Below are 21142 nucleotides of genomic sequence, written 5' to 3'. Positions count from 1 at the left end.
TTCTGTGATTCTATGAAAAGGCTTGCACAAGTCTAGTCTAAGAGTTAAAATCTACTTTTAATTCTGTTGCCTTGTTGGCTTGATGAATGGGCTGTTGCAGTCAGTGCAAAGACTTCCACTGGCTTTATTGTCCATTAGATCAATCCATGTCTCTGAATGCTGTATGTGTTAGTAATGCAGCACTCTGTTGAGAGCAATTAGTTTTCTGTGACTTAATTATCACTTTATAAGGGAATTCAGAAATAGTTTGTGTGTATTCAGTTGAACTGATAGTGTCTTTTAGGGCCAATAAGTTTTTGTTTAATTATATTTTCTGTCCTACTTCATTTTATGTGTTATGATATCTTCTATTTGCCTAATAAATAAGATAATTTAATACTAGACTGACATCTGTATCTTCAACTGAGACTTGAAGGTATTTAGTTTTAAAAGCTTTTCCTGTACTTGTGTTTTATAGCTGCATTTTTTTCATTGTTACAATACTGTCTTAGGCTGGAAGAAATATCTGTTCCTTTAAATTGTGACAATAGTTCTTCATGTTACAGTAGGTAAACTTACAGTGTCTGGTTTCCCATTCTTTCATAAACCTATTGCTAGAAATCTTGAAGTAAAAGCATTCACTGCGCTCTGAAAACAAATGATCGGTTGATCACTTAGCTATGGATGTTCCTTAGGAAATACTTTCCCCGAAAGTTTTCCATGGTGGTGGGTTTTGGCTTGGTTTGTTTTTTTAAGCTGTATTTCTCTGCTGGGAGAGAATAAATGCAGTTCTGAGGAAACAGCAAGAAAATACAAAACAAGTAAAATGTGTAACCATTTGCAACATTTTTATTCTCTCTTTAGGAATACGGAACCCTTTATATTCAGGAATACAAGAAAAACAGCAAAGTGGAGTCAAGTACATGCAGCAGCTTCATGGGCTTGAAGGATCATCTGGGGCATGACTTAGGCCACCTTTATGTGGGGAGCACTGGCACACAAATAAATGCAATTGTACCTTGGTCAATGGCGGAGAAGCCAACGATGGATAAGGTGAATTCTAGAAAAGAAGATGTAGACAAGGAAGCATCTGAAGAGACGTCTGGAAGCTCCAGCTGTGACTCTGAAGAAGGCACAAATTCAGATAATGATTCAGAGAGACTGAATAATTCTGCATCAGAATCACATTTATTGCCGAAGACTCACCGACAACTGTGCCGATCTCCTTGCTTAGAGCCTCATATACTAAAAAGAAATGAAATCTTGCAAGACTTTAGGATAGAAGAGGCTCAGATAGTACCTAAGGAAGTCAAAAAGCCCCCTGATGTGGTGAAAGAATATCAAACCAAACTGGAGTTTGCACTTAAGTTGGGTTACTCTGAAGAGCAGGTTCAACTTGTACTAAATAAACTTGGTACTGATGCTTTAATAAATGATATTTTGGGAGAACTTGTCAAACTCGGGAATAAAACTGAGACTGATCAGACTGTAACTAATGCTAACACTAGTGTAATGCGTGAAACGTCTTCCATAGAGTCTCAGAGGTCAGAGTCTCCACTGCAGGAGGATGTGACAGAGGACGGTGACAACCTGAGGCCAATAGTTATTGATGGCAGCAATGTTGCAATGAGGTATGTGACCATGAAGCTTTTGCTTTTATATTTAAATGGAAACAGAATGACCTTGTCCCGTTCAAGCACTGATGTTTGATATAAGTGCCTAAACCTGTGTGCAGGTTCTCTAACAAGCACATTTGTCCCTCACACTGTCTGCCAATCTTGTAATCAGACTAGAGGTCTGTCAGAGTTCAGCCATCTCCTTCCATCTGCCAGTCTAGTGCATAACTAATTTTTGGTATACTTGGTAAACCTTTAGTAGGGACCATTGGTATAGACCGTTCGTGAGCCAGTTACATCCAGGAGGTTAAAGCAAATGTAAGATTCCTTAAGATTATAAAACAGTGATTTAGAATTAAGAGGCTTGAGGGGTACTTCTTGATAGGCTATTCTATGATAACTGGTCTGTCTGTAAATTTGGTCTTCAGATTTGGAGTTAGGTTGTATTGCCATTAATTCCTGAGGTTACTGTGCTTTAGATTTTCACTTATGTGCCCACAGATAACACATTTATGTACAGCATTCACCCATCCTCACCCCAGTCATCTAGGTGCATGCCAAGAAACTCGTCTGTGGGGAGGCGAGAGGTTCATGCTTCATCAGTGATGAGAGAGATGGAAATTGCAGAAAGACATTCTGAGAGATGGTTTTTAATGGCTATATAAATGATTAAATGGCAAACTGATTAGTAACTAATTGAGTAACTCATAAGGATTATCTGATTACTTGCACCATGGTTTAAAAGGTCAATTTTAGTTTTCTGATGACTTGACGTGGTTTTCATTAGCTTAGTAATAAAAGTTCATGCAAGACATTTCTGGGCTAAAGGCCCAGGTTTTTTTAGCTCCTAATCAAGTCAATTACCTTTAAATGAGGCTTTTTAAAAATGAAACTTAAATACAGCTCTTTCCTATGGCAATATGAGAGCTTTTGTTTATTTAAATAGGTGTGTTAGTCCGTAAAGCAAGGTTATTGCTTATTTGTAGATGGGGTATTCCTCTGCATTCTTTATAGCTGACATGTCATTCCTAATCTTATTGTTCAGCTTGAGCTGTAAAGGAAGTATGTCCAGTTGAACAAACAGTGTTCTGGTATTCAACCAAGAAGTTGTCCAGAGACTTCAAAAATGGGTTTGGATTGTATTTCACATAAATCCAAAACACTTGTGTAAGTGTTTAGCTAGTTAGCACAGCTCAGACTTGGTGGGTGGACTTTGGTTCAACTTCTCCCACAAACTGCACGGAACACATTCCAGAAGTAGCTCCAGAACAGTCAGTTTTCCCTAATGTTTATTCCGCTATTGGCATAAATATTTAGGACCTTCCTCCCTATGCTCAATTTACTGTCTTGCCCACCTACATCAAATGAGCCAAATACAAATGCATGCTGTGCATGCTACAGAGCCATAAAACATTATTAATAAAACAGTCTTTCTGTATCCAAGAATCAAATTAACAGGCCTTTACTTGTTTTCTACCAAATTTCATCACAGAATCATTTAGTTTGGAAGGGACCTCTGGAGATCTATTTGAGTTTCCTGCACAGAGCAGTGTCAATTCAACGTCGTGTCAAGTTGGGTTTTGAATGTCTCCAGGGATGGAGACTCCACATATTCTCCGGGCCATTGTTTCAGTGCCCTCACTGTAAGAAAGTTTGCGCTTTTTTTAACGTTTAAACAGCATTTCTTGTGTTCCAGTTTGTGCCCATTGTCTCTTGTCCTGTCACTGGACACCAGTGAGAAGTCAGTTTCTGTCCTCTTTATTCCCTCCCATTGTGTATTTATACACATGGATAAGATCTCTCCTCAGCATTCCCTTCTCCAGTCCCAGCTCACTCAACCTCTCCTCATATGACAGGTGCTCCAGTCCCTTGATTAACTTTGTCCTTCACTGGACTCTTTCCAGTATTGTCTGTGTCTGTCTTATACTGGGGAGCCCAGAGCTGAACCCAGGACTTCAGATGTGTCTCACCAAGGCTGAACAGAGGGGAAGGATCACCTCACTTTTCCTAATGCAGCCCAGGAGACTGTTTGCCTTCTGTGCTGCAGATGTACACTGCTGGCTCGTGGTCAGCTTCATGTTCACCAGAACCCCAAGGTTATTCTCTTCAGAATTGCTTTCCACTTGGTTGACCCCTGACCTGTACTGATGCCTGCTGTTAGTCCTGCCCAGGTACAGGAGCGGTACTGCCCTGTGTTGAACTTGCTGAGGTACCTGTTGGCCCATTTCTCTACCCTGCCAGGCTCCCATCTGGTGTCTCCTCCCAGCTAGGTGTTCTCTGCAAACTTCCCGTGGGTGCACTCTGTCCCATTATCTAGGTCGTTAACAAAGATTTTAAGCACCACTATTAATCCCTGGGGTACACCAATACTGACTGGCCTCCAGCTGGACTTTATTGCCACTGGTCATAACCCTTTGAAGGCAGCAGTTCTGCCGCATTTCAGTCTACCTCTCTGTCCCCTTATCTTGCCCATACTTCATTAGTTTGTCAGTGAGGATGTTACAAGAGACTGTTAAATGCTGTATTAAAGCCAAAATAAACAGCATCCACTGTTGTTCTAATCCACTGAGCCAGTCATCTCACCATAGAAGGCTGTGAGATTAGTCAGGTGTATTTCCCCTTCCTAAGTCCATGCTGACTGTTCCCAATCACCTTCACCCAACATACATAACCTGTTAGGAACAGGCTTCCAGAAGGATTTGCTCCATCACCTTTGCGGGGATCAAGGTGAGCCTGACCAGCCTGTAGTTCCCTGAATTATCCTTCTTGCCTTCCTTGGAAATAGAAGACATATTTGCTCTCCTGTAGTCCTAGGAACATCCCCAGTCACCACAGCTTTTCAAAGATTGCCAGGAGTAGCCTCACAGTGTTATCAGACAACTCCCTCAACACCCTTAAGTGCATCCCATCAAGACCCAGCACCTTGGGAGTGTTCCATTTCAGTGTTCCCTAACCTCTGTGGAGGGAAGGTCTTCCTTGCTCCACACTTTCGCCTGGGTCTCAAAGTCCTGGGATTCCTGATGGCCAGTTAAGACCGACCAAGGAATGCATTGAGTACCTTTAGCTTTTCCGTATTACTTGTCACGGCGTCCCCTTCACTGTTCAGCAGTAGACTCACATTTTTTTTTTTCCTTGCCTGCCTTTTGCAGCTGATATATTTTTAAAGCCATTCTCCTTGTCCTTCACATCTCTCCCCAGGTTTAACCCCAGGTGAGCTTCAGTTTTCCTAACCCTGTCCTGGAATGCTTGGATATTGTTTTTATATTCCTCCAGCATCATTTGTCCCTGCTTCCATCTCGTGTATTCTTCCTTTCTATATCTGACTTTTCTCAGGAGCACCAGTGGTCATCCATGCAGGCCTCCTGTCACCTTTGCCCAACTTCCCATTCATCAGGGTGGACCAATCTTGACCTTAGCAGATATGGTCCTTGATAATCAACAAGTTCTCCTGGGCCCCTCTTCTCTCCAGGGTCACATTGTATGGGATTCTCCAGAAAGGCCAGAGTCTGCTATCCTGAGGTCGTGATTCTGCTTTTTGCTTTGCTCTTCACAGGATCCTGAATTCCACCACTCATGGTCACTGCAGCCAAAGCTGCCCCTGACCTTCGCATCTCTGACCAGTTCTTCCTTGTTCCTAAGTATGATGTCCAGCAGGTTCGCTCCTTGGGTCCTCAGTCACCCATGTTAAGAAGTTATAATCAATGTGCTCCAGAAACTTCCTGGATTGCTCGTGTCTTGCTGTGTTGGACAGCCTGTTGGCAAAGACACTTTTTCTCTGCTTTTGGTTAGCCAGTTGGAGAAGATGCTTTTTTTAAATGGATCCCACCTTTGCCTCGAAACCTGTCTTTGATTATGAAAGCCAGTCCCGTGTTTGTAAAAGATGAGTCCCTGCTGCTGACACCAGCCATGCAACCAGTTGTTTACTGGCAGGATCTGTCCCTTCCCCTTCAAGAAAATAGGTGATAGTAAATAAGCACTTTAAAAGGGAAGATTTCAGCTTTTACATGTAAAAGAACAATGTTCAAGGCAGTGGCAAAGGTAGAGGAATTCACCTGCAGTTCAGACAATCTTGATCAAATTTCTGTATCTAAATATCCAGGGTCCTGTTAGGAGTAAATTGGCACAATCTATTATTTTCTTTCCTCTTCAGTTTTCCAAGCTGTGGCCAACGAGCTCACTTAGGAGTTGCTAACAGGAAACAGGCCTGTGCCCTAAGCAAGACTGTAGATAGCATTTTGAGTGATACCTTTGAGAGCTCTCTCATGTTCTCACAGAAACGTGCAGACTGTGATCTATATTCTTACTACCATGTAGTCTGATGGATGTACTTGATGATAGTGTTTACTACTAGAATTATTCTAGATAAGAACTGCCAATTATCCTTTAAGGGACGTATTTAATGGGGCCGGGGGGGGAGGGTTGAAGTTATGTGGAGAAGGTTGGGGTGAGTGATGTCCAGTAATACAAGCAAGATGAGACACTTGTCCTCTTCTGGAAGGATCAGACACTATATGCTGTCCTGTCTCTCCACTGCATGACTAATTAAGGATAAAGTTTCACAAAACATCTAATGAGTGACACAGAGTGACTTACTTTCAGCTTTGCCTCTATCTCACTGCCAGGGTTGCTTTCCTACCTGCATCTCATCTTGCGACTGTGTAGCTGCAGATTGAATTGATTCAGCTTCCTAATTCAGGGGCGAGGGACACGGCACAACAGGAAATCAGGATTATTTTTCCATTAGACCTATAAATGAAACCTGGTTTTTTTGTGGCTGGGAGAACAGCTAGGTCCGACACAAAGGAGGAAGGATGAGTCTGATGATGTGACTGGATGTTCATAGTTGTGTAAGTGGCTGCATTTAGTCAACTGATGATGACTGGATTTGTGAGTTCCTTGGGGGCAGTGCAGAACAAGGCTTGGGCCAGAGTAACTTAGTCCGGCCAGCTGGAACCAGTGTGTGTGCTGGTCTAGTCTGCTGACCATTCCTCTTCCAGACAATCTGCTTTACCAAGCTGTAGTTTAAAAAAAACCAACAAAAACACACAACCAAACCCCCACTCTCAGGTTTTCTGCCTTTTGCTAATGCTTGGAAAGCTTCTCTTATGCTTAGAGATGGCATTGCTTGCCATTTGTGCCTTAAGCTGAAAACGGTTGATCAAATGCATCTTGTGTATTTCAAGTATAAAGCTCCAATATTGGCTGAAAATATGAATTGGTTAAAGTTTTAAAACCAAAGCAACCCCCCTCTTTCAACAGAATAGCAGAAAGGTGGCTTTTCAGGCTCTGACTTCAAGAATTGCCATTTAGTTTCAAAGGGATGCTTCAAATCTGGTCTTGTTCTTTCATGATTCCAGCTGTCATGGTATTGACTTAATCATTTTCCAGAAGAGGAAAGATGACTGTGTATTTAAGCCTAACGCACAAAATCAAAGACTAATTTTTCTGTGCGTGTGTAAACTTAAAATCAGAGCTGAACAGCAAATTCGATAATCCCCTGCAGGAGCTGTGGAGCTCTTGATAGACCTGTCCCAAAGCTGAGAGTGAGGCTGGAGTGAGGGATAGGACCACACCTGGAGTACTGTATCCAGCTCTGGGCTCCCAACATAAGAAGGATATAGACTGGTTGGAGCGAGTCCAGAGGAGGCCACGAAGATGCTCAGAGGGCTGGAGCCCCTCTGCTATGGGGACAGGCTGAGAGAGTTGGGCTTGTTCAGCCTGGAGAAGAGAAGGCTCCGGGGAGACCTTATAGCACCTTCCCGTGCCTGAAGGGGCTACAAGGAAGCTGGGGGGGACTTTTTACAAGGGCCTGTAGTGACAGGGCAAGGGGTAACGGGTTTAAATTGAAAGTGGGGAGGTTTAGATTAAATATCAGGAAGAAATTCTTCCCGGAGAGGGGGGCGAAGCACTGGAACAGGGTGCCCAGAGAAGCTGTGGAGGCCCCATCCCTGGAAGTGTTCAAGGCCAGGCTGGAGGAGGCTTTGGCAACCTGGTCTAGTGGAAGGTGTCCCTGCCCATGGCAGGGGGTTGGAACTAGATGATCTTTAAGGTCCCTTCCAACCCAAACCGTTCCGTGATTCCGTGACAAGGGTTTCAGTCATGCCATACCTGAGCAGAGAGCTGTGTTGGCTTTCTAGAGGACTGTGTAGCCCTAACGTTGCTTCATTAGGTGGGAATTTTTTTTGTTGTTATTGCATGTAGATGATGAAGTTGCAATGCAAAATCTTCATTTAGAATCCTAGCCCACATGAGTAAGAAAGGCATTTGTCCATTCATGTAAAAATGCAATCGGAACCTTACTTAGTGTAAACGGCACAGCGTAGATAAATAACACGCTTCAGTCAATAGTAGTTTTGTATCCCTGTGTGGTGAGCTTTAAACTACCCTAAATCTTCCCTTTACATCCCTGAGGTAAGCAAAAGAAGATGATCTGTGGCCATCTAGCAACAGCAGATAGTGGACTATTCACCCCTAGTTCTGTCAGCTCTCCAGTGTGGTCTTGGACCTGCTCTTCACGCGTCCTTGGCTTCCTCAGCTGAGCCACTGTGGCCTGGAATAGGGGGCAAAGGTCCTGCTTCTCCATGAGGCAGCAGAGGCAAGGTTTTGAGGTTCTCTTTTGCCCCTTCATTTTAAGACTTCCCTTTATTGCTGAGGTGCAGAGAGAAGGAGTTCCTTCTGAAGAGAGAAAGACACTGCAGCACGTATGCACAGTGCTTTTCCTTTGCTTGTCCTTTTCAAGGGTAAGGTTGGGATGCTGAAAATTGCCTAAACGTGGTTATTGCTGTGATACTTCTCCCTGCTGGAATCAAAGTCAGGCTTTTACGACCAAGCCTTCCAAAATAAGGAACAGAGTTGAACAGAGTTGTTCGTTACAAAGACAGTGGGAAAATTTTAACTACTTTATTCACTTGCTTCTGCATATTTAAATGGCGCTTGATGGTACTTCATTGCACAAGGGAAAACGAAACGTGAGATAACCACTGCATACTTCGTTCTTAGTTGTGAGAGAAAGACACTGATTTGAGGCTTTTGTTTTTTATCTAAATGCACTCCCACTTACAACAGGTATTTTACAGTTTTCTTTTGTGCCCAATCATCCCTCCAGCTGTGGACCTTCTAGGTGCTTTGTGGTATCAGAAACATAGACCCGGGCCTGACATGAAAGAGACCTCGGTGCCATTCCGGAGTGGCACTGAGCTGGAGGAGGTGTGAGATACCCAAAGGTGCCTAAACCAGCATTAGGCATCTCTGTTGAGGCAACTGAGTCTTGTCCCCCAGGAGGGACCGCGAGGCAGGTCACTGCGCTGTACTGAAAGGTTTGCTGATCCCCTGTCTACGTAGGCTTTTTTCCACAACTGCAAATTACTTCCTGCGGTGTCAGCCAAAGGATGATTTGATCTGTCTCATCTGTGCCAGATGTAGTTTTCATCTGTCAGCGTGACTGCATATGTATTATAACTGGCTAACAGTTTAGCTGCATGAGCCTCTTCGGAGCGTGCGTGTCGCTGAGCTCGGTAGATGTGGTGGTACCTTGATGCAGACATTCATCTTTCAGTGGCACTGGCTGGCTGATGCAGCATTTTCGTGGTAGTCTGACTTGGTTTTAGGTTATTTTGAGAAGTCGCATTAAGGAATAGATAAAAATATTTTTCCAACAAGTAGCGATCATGTGGCTAAGAACTTGTCACTGGCAGATTTGAGCGTAACTTCCCTTTGCCCGTTTTCACCCCTGACTGAGTGACTGTTGCTCGGTCGGACACCCGCACGCGTGTCTGGCTGGCGACTGCGCTTCCTGTGCTCAGTGCCCCAGCCTTGGGAGCCCTACAGACGAAACGGTTTCCAAGGCTCTTTTTCCTTGAAAGACCTCAAAGCATTGGAGGAATTTGTCATGGGCTGATGGAAGAACAAAACCATGTGGGAACTGTTTCATCCGTTTCGTGTCGGCACCAAAATGTATATAGAAGGAACAAATGCAGGACTGACAGAAGACCCAGGTTACTGAGAAATACTTTGAGACAAATTATTATTGTGATTAGGAAATGAGTGGAGCTTTTAAAAAAAAAAAAGAGGAGATGATGCTAGTGGCTAATCTGATGCAGGATGGAAATTCTTATCTTTACGCTATGGACTGGACGCTGGTTTCCTCCTGTAGCATGATAGAAGAAAATAGTTTGGTAACTCTAAATTTTACTAGGCTGATCGTGTTTTCGTTGTTCCTGCTTTTAATCAGTAGTTTTTACATGGGAAGCACCTTGATGTGACCGGATTTCAGTTGCGCAAAAACCTGTGTATATATTACAACCGACATGACCTCAGCTCAGCGTCTCTTGTCACCAGTGTGTATGTCTTCTGTATCTTTCAAACTCCAGGAGCACTGTGTTGGTTTGAATAGTGTGTTAGAGCCTGTCAGAAGTCTTGAAACCGTTGTAAGTAGTCAGTGTCACAGGAGTATACCACAGCTCTTTTCAAGACTTATTCACTTGAAAATCTGATCAGGGGGCTAGGAAGGTAACAGAGAAAATTAAAGTGTTCTCATCGTATTTTGCCACTTCGTACTAACTCTGCTAGCCTAGAAAATGCTTGATCGATTTTTGCTCAGGAAGTGTTCTATTGCCTTTGTTTTTTCTTTTAAAACCACAGCTATCAACAGGCCAAATATAAAAGTGGTGATAAAAAGAATCGTTCGTGCGTGGCATGAAAGAGAAATAGATACTTCTTAAGGAATATACTTTATCTTGCTTCAACTCAGAGTGGTAGGTTAAATGTGGTCAGCAAGCAGAAGAACCAAAGCAGAATGCACCAATGTCTCCTCTAGGCCTACAGCTGTCATCCTGACTGCTCTGAGCTTTCACATACTTGTCATAACTGGGAAGAGATTTTTAGAAGAAAGTTTCTTGTCAAAGAAGTACAAACATTTGTCCTGCTCTTTACAACTAATCAGAAGGAAAAAAAGTCAGAGGAAGAAGCGTGATTTCAGTCTTTTCACCATGTGATGTATCGCAAAGCTGATAAAGCACAAAGATCACAAAAAGGAGAGCATCAGATCTGCATGACAACAAAACAGAAGAAAAGAACAAATTTTAATTGCATGTCTTTTTCACAGACTTTCACACTACTCATTTAATGTCTTGGAATTTGTATCCACTCAAATACCAGCTTAGGCATGTGTCTGAAAGGGAGCGGAAGAAAATGTGATTTGTATGAGCTATAAATCCACTTGCTCAGCAATGCAGAAAAGCTAGTATGTAAAGCATTTCCCATTTCTGTTTCTTAGAGTTTAAGTATATTTAAAGTGTATGCTCTGGATGAAAAAATTGTAATGACCTGTATTAGGCAAGAGAAAACTTAGGAGCTGAACTGCCTGGTCCTCCCTCTGCCTTTAAAACTGTGGCTTGAATTCCAACTATGTGGAAAGCAATAGGCAAGAAATGTCCATTTCTTCAGAGAGGTCAGGATTTCATTCCAGAAATCATTTGTCAGACTTACAGGAAGAAACTTACTGTAACTAAAACAGAGTTTAACAAAATGCTTGTTCACTGTCAGGAGTGAAAAGTGAAATCCAGTTTCAGTCTCCATTTGAAACCATGGAGATTGTTTAGAGTAATAACAGTGCAGTGATTTCATTGGAATTTAGTAGCTGGAACAAGCCCTTCCCAACTGTTTTAAACTGGATTGGAATATGTTTATGGTTGCACATGACCTGCTGATAGCAGGAACAGTGACTTCTTGTATCTCAGACTTTTCAAAGGGGGCCTTATGGCCGCCCACTGCCTACTGAATGCACCCTAGTGTCCTGATTTTGTGTTGTGGGGGGGAATATGTGTTTAGACTTGCCATGGCTGGAAATACTGTTGGCCATTTCTTCTATACATGTGTGCGTGTGCACTTGAAATGTGACATAGCTGTGTGTGGATTGGTTTCCCGTTCCTGGGAAGTTATGAAATACATGAAGACACTACTCTTCAGCCAGAAAAGCACAAGAATAATTGTGTAGTATAAAACAATGCCTAGAAAAAATATTGATATGTGTTTTGTTATTACAAGACTGTATTAGATGATATTACCGTACAAAACAGGGAACATACTATTGCAGAGGGCTATACCCATAGCTAATCAGGATATTAAGATACATAGATGTCTTGCTCCTGCCAATCATAGAACCACAGAATGGTTTGGGTTGGAAGGGACCACAAAGGTCATCTAGTTCCAACCCCCCTGCCATGGGCAGGGACACCTTCCACTAGACCAGGTTGCTCCAAGCCTCATCCAGCCTGGCCTTGAACACTTCCAGGGATGGGGCATCCACAGCTCCTCTGGGCAGCCTGTTCCAGTGCTTCACCAAATGTTCCTAGTGTAGTCCTATAGGCACAGAGGATGGACTTAAATGATCCTTGTAGTACCCTATGTCAGCTAAAATCTAGAAACCTTGATTATAGTAGCAGGCAACAATTGCAATATCTTAGTGTATGATGATGCTTCCAGGTCCTGTCATCAGCATCGTTAGAAGAGGAAGTAGTACTGTTCCTTGCTGAAATCTAGATAATGGTAGTGGGGTATTTTTTTTCCCCTTTTTTCTTTTTTTTATTTTGTTTGTGGCCTGTGACCTTCCGCACAGCCTCTGCTGAGGATGATGCTTTGTGAGAGGTGTGGGCCATGACTCATTCCCTCTCAACACCAAGATACAGATGAACATGTAAACCTTCTCCTTCACTGGCTTCTGGAACCTGAACTGTGTTTCAAACTTTTTCTTACTTTTACTGTGTCACTTCATCCATTGCACAATTACTCAAGCATCCTCAAAGTATCAAGGAACGTATGGCACTGCTGTGTCTTAGAAAGCTGGAAATAGCAGTTACTTTAAAATGTTCCTACTGAAAAAAAAAAAAAAAGTGGTTTAGCTAACTTTCTGCTGGTTTTATTTACCTCAAAACATGCAAGTAGGATGAACTTTCAGGATCCCAGTGTCTGTCCATCAACATACTGTCACCTACTTTTTTTTTACTCCACACAGAAATAACCTTTCTGGAAAGCAGCCTGTGGCATACGCGCTCTACACAACAAGCCAGCCAAGCCAAAGGTAAAGGCTTGCTGCCAGGCCCATGTGTGTCTTCTGCTACATAGAACTGTGGTGTTGAGGGAGACCTCCGAAAAGTCGCTCATCTCCTCCTGTGTATGGAGAACCCAGACTGGCCCCAGACGACCCGTCTGATTTGTGTCCGGTGAGGAGATCCCAAAAATCTATGGGCAGACTCTCCCATTGATCTGTCCTGTTCCTTGTGCTAGTTAAGGACTTTCCTGTCCTTTGACTGTTGTCCTCTATTTTGTGGATGCCCCATCCCTGGAAGTGTTCAAGGCCAGGCTGGATGAGGCTTTGAGCAACCTGGTCTAGTGGAAGGTGTCCCTGCCCATGGCAGGGGGGTTGGAACTAGATGATCTTTAAGGTCCCTTCCAACCCAAACCATTCTGTGATTATATTTTAATTACCTCCTGAGTATTGAAGATTGTCTTGTTCCTCCACAGGCTGCCTTTTTTCTCCCGATTAAAAGCACTTCCTTCTGCCTTTCCCCATAGGTCTTGTTCCACTTTCTCTTGTATTCTTTCCAGTTCCTCTGTGTCTTTTGTAACATGTTGTGCCCGAAACTGGATGTAGAAGTTGGCTGAGGACTCATCTGCCTTTAGAAAATGACATAATTGCGTCTCTTGCCTTACCTCAGACGGTTATTGCACAACAGATGCACATCTTTTCTTTTGTTTGTGTCTGATCCGTTTCTGCTGAACAGTCTCTCCATGGCTTTTTTAATACATAATTAATTTCTCCTTCTGAAGTGCAGTACTAAGCAAATTCTTAGTCTGGCAAATTCTTGTTGGCTTTGGACAGTCTCTCCAATTTGGCTAATCCACCCTGCAGAGTGCCTTCCACCCCCTCGGCCTTGGAGTGTTTCTCCTCTGTTCAGCTGGGATATCACGGAGCTCCAGCAGCAGGGATGTGCTGTCTCCTCCCCTGCCGCCGTGCACACCCGGGGTCCATGCCCGTCTGCTGGCATTTCCTAAACACATTGCACTCTCTTGTTAGGTATTTCAGGCCTCCTGCTTTCCCTCATGAGGGTCTCCGTGGCACCTGTTATACCCTGTGCTTTGGGTTGGGCTATGAGGATTTTTAACACTCTACTTATGTTTTTCCTTACTTGTCAAATCTGCGTACACATGCTAAAAACGTTTGGCACATTTGGTATCCCTCTCCCAGACCATTTTGCAGGTGATGGCAATGTTTGGGCAAGGCTCTGACTGACTCCCAGCTGCCTTTAAAAACCACGGCGCAAGTGAAGAGCACGGCTTTGAGATCCGCGTTGTGCTGTGCTCCGTTGGCAGCCGTAGAATAGCAAAGTCATAGAATAAGGAATTTTAATGTGTGTTTCAGCCACGGGAACAAAGAAGTATTTTCTTGTCGAGGAATCAAATTGGCGGTAGACTGGTTTTTGGAAAGAGGCCACAAGGATGTTACAGTGTTTGTGCCAGCATGGAGAAAAGAACAGTCAAGGCCTGATGCTCTTATCACAGGTAAGCTCTGTTCCACCTTTGCTGGTCTGTTTGATGCTCTGCATGGCATGAGTGCTACTGCTCCAATGAAAGGAAGGACTGTAACAGAAAGTTTCTTTGGTGCAGTAACTTCATTGCCATCTTCAGGAAGGAAAAAGACAAAGCAATGCCCTCTCCAAGTCCTCCTTTTCTGCTCACCTGATAAATTTTCCGTTGAAGTTGCTGCTTATTTCTTGAAGAATGTAACTGCCAGTTTTAAAAGTTGTTACGCCCATGTAGCATTGGCAGTGAAGAGGTTTGAAGTCAGTGATTCACCGGGTGATCTTGCTCGTGGTGAGGAGATTGTGCCAGGTTGGCCTGTCTGCCAGTCACCTGCGGTGAGTCACTGCCCACGCTTAGGGTTACGGAGTTATCCTGGCAGAAAGGGAACAGTTCATAGAATCACAGAATGGTTTGGGTTGGAAGGGACCTTAAAGGTCATCTAGTTCCAACCCCCCTGCCATGGGCAGGGACACCTTCCACTAGACCAGGTTGCTCAAAGCCTCATCCAGCCTGGCCTTGAACACTTCCAGGGATGGGGCATCCACAGCTTCTCTGGGCAACCTGTCCCAGTGCCTCACCACCCTCTCCGGGAAGAAGTTCCCCTTTACATCATTGCTGTTAACAACTGAAAATTGTTAACAAATTGCCTTTGAAAATTTTAATTTTGAACCTGTCTATCTAGAAAAGTAGTTGGTGGAGGCATTTCTTTCTTGATCAAATGAATTGATTCTGTGTGAAGGCTGGAGAGTTGTATTCCCTCTGCCCTGAAGTTGAAGCAGAGGAGAATTTAGGGTTAAAAAAAGCCCTAGAATATTGGGGGCAGGGGGAATTGTTTTGGCTTTTTTTTGCCCATGGCTACCTTTAAAAGGGGAAAGCTTTTGGAAGTAGTAGCTATGGCTTCTAAAAGCATATGGAAGCATGTTTTGATAACTGCGTGCTTTGTCAAATATCTGGGAAGATCTTCACAAGACTTCATTTCATTTGCCCTTAGAACATACTGTGTTAAGGCAAGACAATGTTTGGAAAGCTGCTGTTCTCCCCTCATCACAGGCAGTGTGGAGCCTTTCTCTTGAAGCCGTGCTTTCACACTGTACCAGTGTTGGTGGCATGAGAAGTTAGCATCAGCTATAAAGATTTGGCTATGTAGAAATAAACTGTTGACATCTGCTAGAGCTGTGCATAGGGCTAGAAGCCCCAGAAGGAGTTTCAAGAAAGCAGCAAGACTTAGAATTGACCAGTTGTCTCGCAAAGAAAAATCGGTTTGATGTGTATCATCATGGACCCTGAAAAAGGGAGGAAGATCAAAGAAATTTATTGTATTTTATGTAAAACAGAGGTTCTTCAGTTTTCTTATCAGGACGCGGGGAGAGTGTGTGCCACCACTTTTGTGGAATACATTCTGCTGACACTCCCAGAGACGCACACCTGAAATATGCAGCCACCTGGAATTTTGAAAACGTCTTAGATGACTGATGTGAGGGTTGTTCTAGAGAAGCTTCTTGTATTAAATAGCAGCTGCATCGTCACACGGCACATTTTCTAATTCTTTCTTAGTGAGGAGAAAAGAATCACCTTACATCAGACTCTAGCACATCTACCACATGGGAGGATGTGTGCATACAAAAAGGTTGGGTTTCAGTTAAAAACTTGTGCTTTTTCTACTAAGCAGATAAATGCTTGTATCAAGTATATTGCTTATATGTAATATTAGTGCTGTATTTCTTCCTGTTGGAGTCTTTTTTTTTTTCCCCTAGATGGAACATGTTTCCTGTCGAGTTTCTTGTGCTACAGAACAGTTGAGTTATTTGAGATCTAAACCATTATTAGAGCCGTGGCTCATACTCACTGTGCATCTTCTGCCATTTCAGATGTTGCCTAACTTTTCGTTTATTTTTCTTCCATAGCACTCTCTGAGGAGGGTGATAGCTAGGAGGCAGGGGATGTGTCTGAGTGCTAGGTGCACTGGTGCTACAGCCTCGTTCAGACCTCGTTCAGACCAACCTCTTCAGGCCATCTTTCAAAGCTTCTCAGCATCTCCAGGCCCACACAGAGAAAGAGAAAGTGCTTTTGGATAGGTGATTCATGGACGGTGTGGGACAAGAAGGAATTAGCTAAAATGTTAAGCACATTTACTTAGCAGGGTTAAAGAGAAATCTGTTTGGATTTGCTAAGTCTTTGTATATAAAACTATAAACCCTTCAAGGAAAGATATGTTCCAAACCATTACTGGAGCTAAAGTAATCATAGAATCATAGAATGGTTTGGGTTGGAAGGGACCTTAAAGACAATCCAGTTCCAACCTCCCTGCTATGGACAGGGACACCTTGCACTAGACCAGGTTGCTCAAAGCCTCATCCAGCCTGGCCTTGAACACTTCCAGGGATGGGGCATCCACAGCTTCTCTGGGAAACCTGTTCCAGTGCCTCACCACCCTCTCCGGGAAGAACTTCTTCCTGATATCCAATCTAAACCTCCCCACTTTCAATTTAAACCCATTACCCCTTGTCCTGTCACTAGAGGCCCTTGTAAAAAGTCCCCCCCAGCTTCCTTGTAGCCCCTTCAGGTACTGGAAGGTGCTATAAGGTCTCCCCGGAGCCTTCTCTTCTCCAGGCTGAACAAAGTAAAACAAACAGACCCCTACATTTGCTTTTGGTTACAGGATGACATTAGACATCTTTTTTGGGGATGCTGTTAATGTTTGTGAAGAGCCTGAGTGTATAGAATGTGGGTTTTGTAGTCCTTGTGGGTACCACTAGCAACCCCTTCTCTTGGTGGGCAGAAACCTTTATGAGACAATCCCTTTAATGTGAGCTGCTGGAATTATTTCAAAATCTGATTCTTGCTGGGTACCACAAAGGGTCTGTTTTTACCAGTGAGCTCACTTACAGGAAACCCTTGGCTGTACTTGAGTGTAGCCCTCCTATTTGCCAAAACATTCAGTAAGATTTAAGATTTTTCTTTTCCTCCCTCCTCAAACAGAGGAGTTTTTCCAGGCTTTTTGATAAGTCATGCTTCCTTTAACCACAGCAACATGAACAAGGCCCCTGTGTTGGTCTTAGAGAAATTGTGTGGAGCAGGAGGTTTTGATTTGTTTTCGGGTGGTTTGGTTTTTTTTTTTCCAAGTATTGGCAGTTGATTGCTGACAGTAACTTCAGATATCATGGGGCAGACAGCTTCTGCTGGACTAACCATTTAAGACATGTTTAGTCCTAAATGCTTGGATTTTCTTCCTCATATCTAATGTCTTTGGTGATTAAACAAACTTTTCTTTCTCTTTGTTTTTTAACTTCCGATTCTTATTCCTTGTAGATCAAGAAATCTTGCGTAAACTAGAAAAGGAGAAGATTCTTGTGTTCACGCCATCCCGCCGAGTGCAGGGGAGGAGGGTGGTATGCTACGATGACCGATTTATAGTGAAGTTGGCCTTTGAGTCAGATGGCATCATTGTTTCTAACGATAACTACAGGGATCTGGCTAATGAAAAGCCTGAATGGAAGAAGTTCATAGATGAACGCTTGCTGATGTATTCATTTGTTAATGACAAGTAAGTCATTCTGTCTTCATACGTGCCACAAAAATAACTGAGGAAAAGACAGTTTGAGGACTTGTATGAATTTCTCAAATCATTAGGTACATGTAGGAAAACAAGAGGAACACATTGGAATCATAGATTGGGTCTTCTGATTAAAAGCACTCGAACTCTGGTTTCTGCTAAAGATTTTATGACAATAACTTTCTGTCTTTTTATGCTATTTTTTTTCTCTTTTGGTGTATGCCAGTGTATGTGCTGTATTTGGTGGATGCTGTGGTATATTCCAATTCTCTTGGTATACTGAGCCAGCATTTTTGAGTGCCTGTGGTTAGACTCCTAAATCCTAGCGTCATAGAAAAGCCCATGTTGGAATGAACCTCAGGAGGTCTCTCGCTCCTCTGCTTAGATCCATCTGTGGTATCTTCATACCCCAGACAACAGGTCGACTGAACTTACTCCTGGTGGCTTCTTGTAGTGGGAGGGACTCAGGGCTCTGCCCAGCAGACATTTGTATTTGGTGACTAAATGTGGATGTCCTAGGCAGTCAGCACGGTGTTGCAAAGTTGGTTGTGGCGTTCCAAGAAATGGCTGCCTGTACTGCTGCCCTTGCTTTGCTTTAGGGGTGGGTCATGTGCCGCCCTGCTTTGCTGCAGAGCAGTCAGCTGAGCTGGACTGAAGGCACCTGAAGCAGACTGGGGGTGTCCACACAGGCTGTTTCCATGACTTAGCCCTCAGGCAGTATCTGCAGCACAGCGGGGGCCTTCAAAGTACCCAGGCTTAAAAATGTCAGCGTGGCAGGTTGTGGTGTAAGTCAGAGGGTAAGGTCGTTGCGTGAGGAATATGAAAAGGTTGTTTGCTTCCATAATACTTTTTTTTTTCCCTTAATAGATTTATGCCTCCCGATGATCCTCTTGGCCGCCATGGTCCAAGTCTGGACAATTTTCTTAGGAAGAAGCCTATTGTGCCAGAACATAAGAAGCAACCGTGTCCATATGGTAATTTGATTGAACTTGTCTGTTTTCTGTACTGCTGGGACTGGGGACCAAGATCGTGCTTTATTTTAACACTACCAAAAATAAAAGCTTTTAAACAGAGGTTTTTCATTGTTGTCTTAGCCTGGGAATGGTCGGAATGCTGAGCTGATGGCGGAAACTGCAGTGATTTTTTTCATGTGCTGGTTAAAGAACATTTCATTTACTAGTTGAACTAAAGGAGCAACTTCATTAATCACTGGTAGGAACAGATCCAGAACGTCACCTGAAATCTGCAGGGTGCAGAAAGTCCTTTTCTAATGTGATTTGGTCATAGGAATCTTGCTTCCAGAAGATGTATTCAGCTGTCTGAAGTGTAGTTACTGAGCATCCCTTCAGGCACACCACCGAATGACCAAGCAGAACCTGCTGGTCTTACGACTCTGTGGGATCATTCAGATCATCAGTAAAACTTTAAATGAGGGCCATTGCTGTGGTTTGACAATTAACAGATTTTGGTTCAAGGTTTTTTTAATCTGATTATGTTTGTATTATTAGGGAAGAAATGTACCTATGGACACAAATGCAAATACTATCATCCAGAAAGAGGAAGTCAGCCGCAGCGATCTGTAGCTGATGAACTTCGTGCCATGTCTAGAAGCACAGCTGCCAAAACTACAAGTGAAGGAGGACTGGTAAAAAGCAATAGTGTTCCCTGTAGCACTAAAAATGATGGCACTTCTGAGCTGAAGCGTGCTGCTCCAAAGAGGCAATCAGATCCTAGTATAAGGACTCAGGTCTATCAAGACTTGGAGGAAAAGCTTCCCACCAAAAACAAATTGGAAACCAGGTCTGTCCCTTCTTTAGTAAGTATACCGAGTTCCTCTGCTGCAAAACCCCAAAGTACTGCACCTTTAACTAACGGCCTTCCATCCGGAGTTCACTTCCCACCTCAGGATCAAAGACCACAGGGACAGTATCCTACAGTGATGATGGCAACCAAAAATCACGGAACACCAATGCCTTACGATCAGTATCCAAAATGCGAGTCTCCTGTGGATGTAGGGTATTACTCTATGCTGAGTGCGTATTCAAATCTGAGCCTATCTGGTCCGCGTAGTCCCGAAAGGCGCTTCTCCTTGGACACAGATTATAGGATTAGCTCTGTAGCTTCCGACTGCAGCAGCGAAGGGAGCGTCAGCTGCGGCAGCAGTGACTCCTACGTGGGTTACAGCGACCGCTCTTACATGAGTTCACCTGACCCCCAGCTAGAGGAGAACTTGAAGTGCCAACATATGCACCCCCACGGCCGCCTTAACACTCAGCCCTTCCTACAGAGCTACCACGAGCCTCTCACGCGAGTGCAGAGCTACAGCCACGAAGAACCAAAGCATCACCACAAACCTCCGATTCCGTACCTGGCTGTGCATCTGCAGCATCCAGCAGTCGGTGCTCGTTCCAGCTGTCCGAACGACTACTCCCCATCTCAGAGCTCGGCACACTCCAAGGCCATGCATCTGGGGAGAGCCCTCGTCTCCACGAGAATAGACAGCATTTCAGACTCGCGTTTGTATGACAGTTCTCCACTGAGACACAGGAAGCCTTATTCTGGCCAGGAGGGGCTTGGAAGCTGGGATAGGCAGGGGTACGGGCTGGATGCGTACGGCTACCGGCAGACCTACTCCTTGCCGAGTAACCCCACGCAGCCGTGTTACGAGCAGTTTGCCTTCCAAAGCTTACCCGAACAGCAGGACCAGACCTGGCGCGTGCCGTACTGCGGAATCCCTCCAGACCCTCCAAGGCACCAGGACACCCGGGAGAAGGTTTACGTAAACCTCTGCAACATCTTCCCCCCCGACCTGGTGAGGATCGTCATGAAGAAGAACCCCCACGTGACGGACGCTCAGCAGCTCGCCGCAGCCATCTTAGCGGAAAAATCCCAGCTGGGTTTTTGAGAGATGATGCATCTTTGTGGTGTCTCGTAGTTTTCAGCTCAGCTCTGACGCTGAGGGAGGTTTGCTACAATAGCATTTGGGATCTCCTTCTCGGCAAGGAGGTTATATAGTAATCCGTTTATGTGAAATACTGTACCCTGGAGTCTGTATGTACAGCCCCATGCATCGGAAGTACCAGATACGGTTTGTGGTCTAGTTGGGAAATTTTTAAATGGCTATTTTCACAGCTGGAGAACGTTCCAGTTTAAATTAATATATATAGATATTAAAAAAAAAGCGAACAAACTGCGGTCTCTGGTTATAATCTTTGGTGCATCAGGGGTTTATATGCAGCACTTTCTATCCTTGTTACATGTTGTTGGGAATTTTGTTTGCGTTAACTTGCCGGATGTTTGTCCTTGGGCTGTGTGGTGTGAAAACAACCTGCAGGTAGAAGATTTTGCTACTTGGGGCGAGTGGTTTTCAAGCCAAGCTTTTGAACTTTTTACAACACCAGAAGTATGGCTGGTT

The 21142-nt window shown here is 43.9% G+C and overlaps 1 protein-coding gene across 1 annotated transcript; it reads left to right on the top strand.

Moving 5' to 3' along the window:
* Positions 1-813: 813 nt before the first annotated feature.
* ZC3H12C (zinc finger CCCH-type containing 12C) lies at positions 814-20632 on the top strand. The gene is made up of 5 exons (XM_010151449.1): positions 814-1610; positions 14014-14153; positions 17484-17718; positions 18595-18701; positions 19236-20632. The coding sequence occupies exons 1-5, from the start codon at positions 916-918 to the stop codon at positions 20630-20632; spliced, it is 2574 nt and encodes an 857-aa protein (XP_010149751.1). The 5' UTR covers positions 814-915.
* Positions 20633-21142: the final 510 nt, after the last annotated feature.

Source organism: Eurypyga helias, unplaced genomic scaffold (genome assembly GCF_000690775.1).
Source record: "Eurypyga helias isolate BGI_N326 unplaced genomic scaffold, ASM69077v1 scaffold13175, whole genome shotgun sequence".
Classification (NCBI taxonomy): Eukaryota; Metazoa; Chordata; class Aves; order Eurypygiformes; family Eurypygidae; genus Eurypyga; species Eurypyga helias.
The sequence above is the reverse complement of the archived record's forward strand: the minus strand, read 5'-3'. Positions and strand labels throughout refer to the sequence as shown.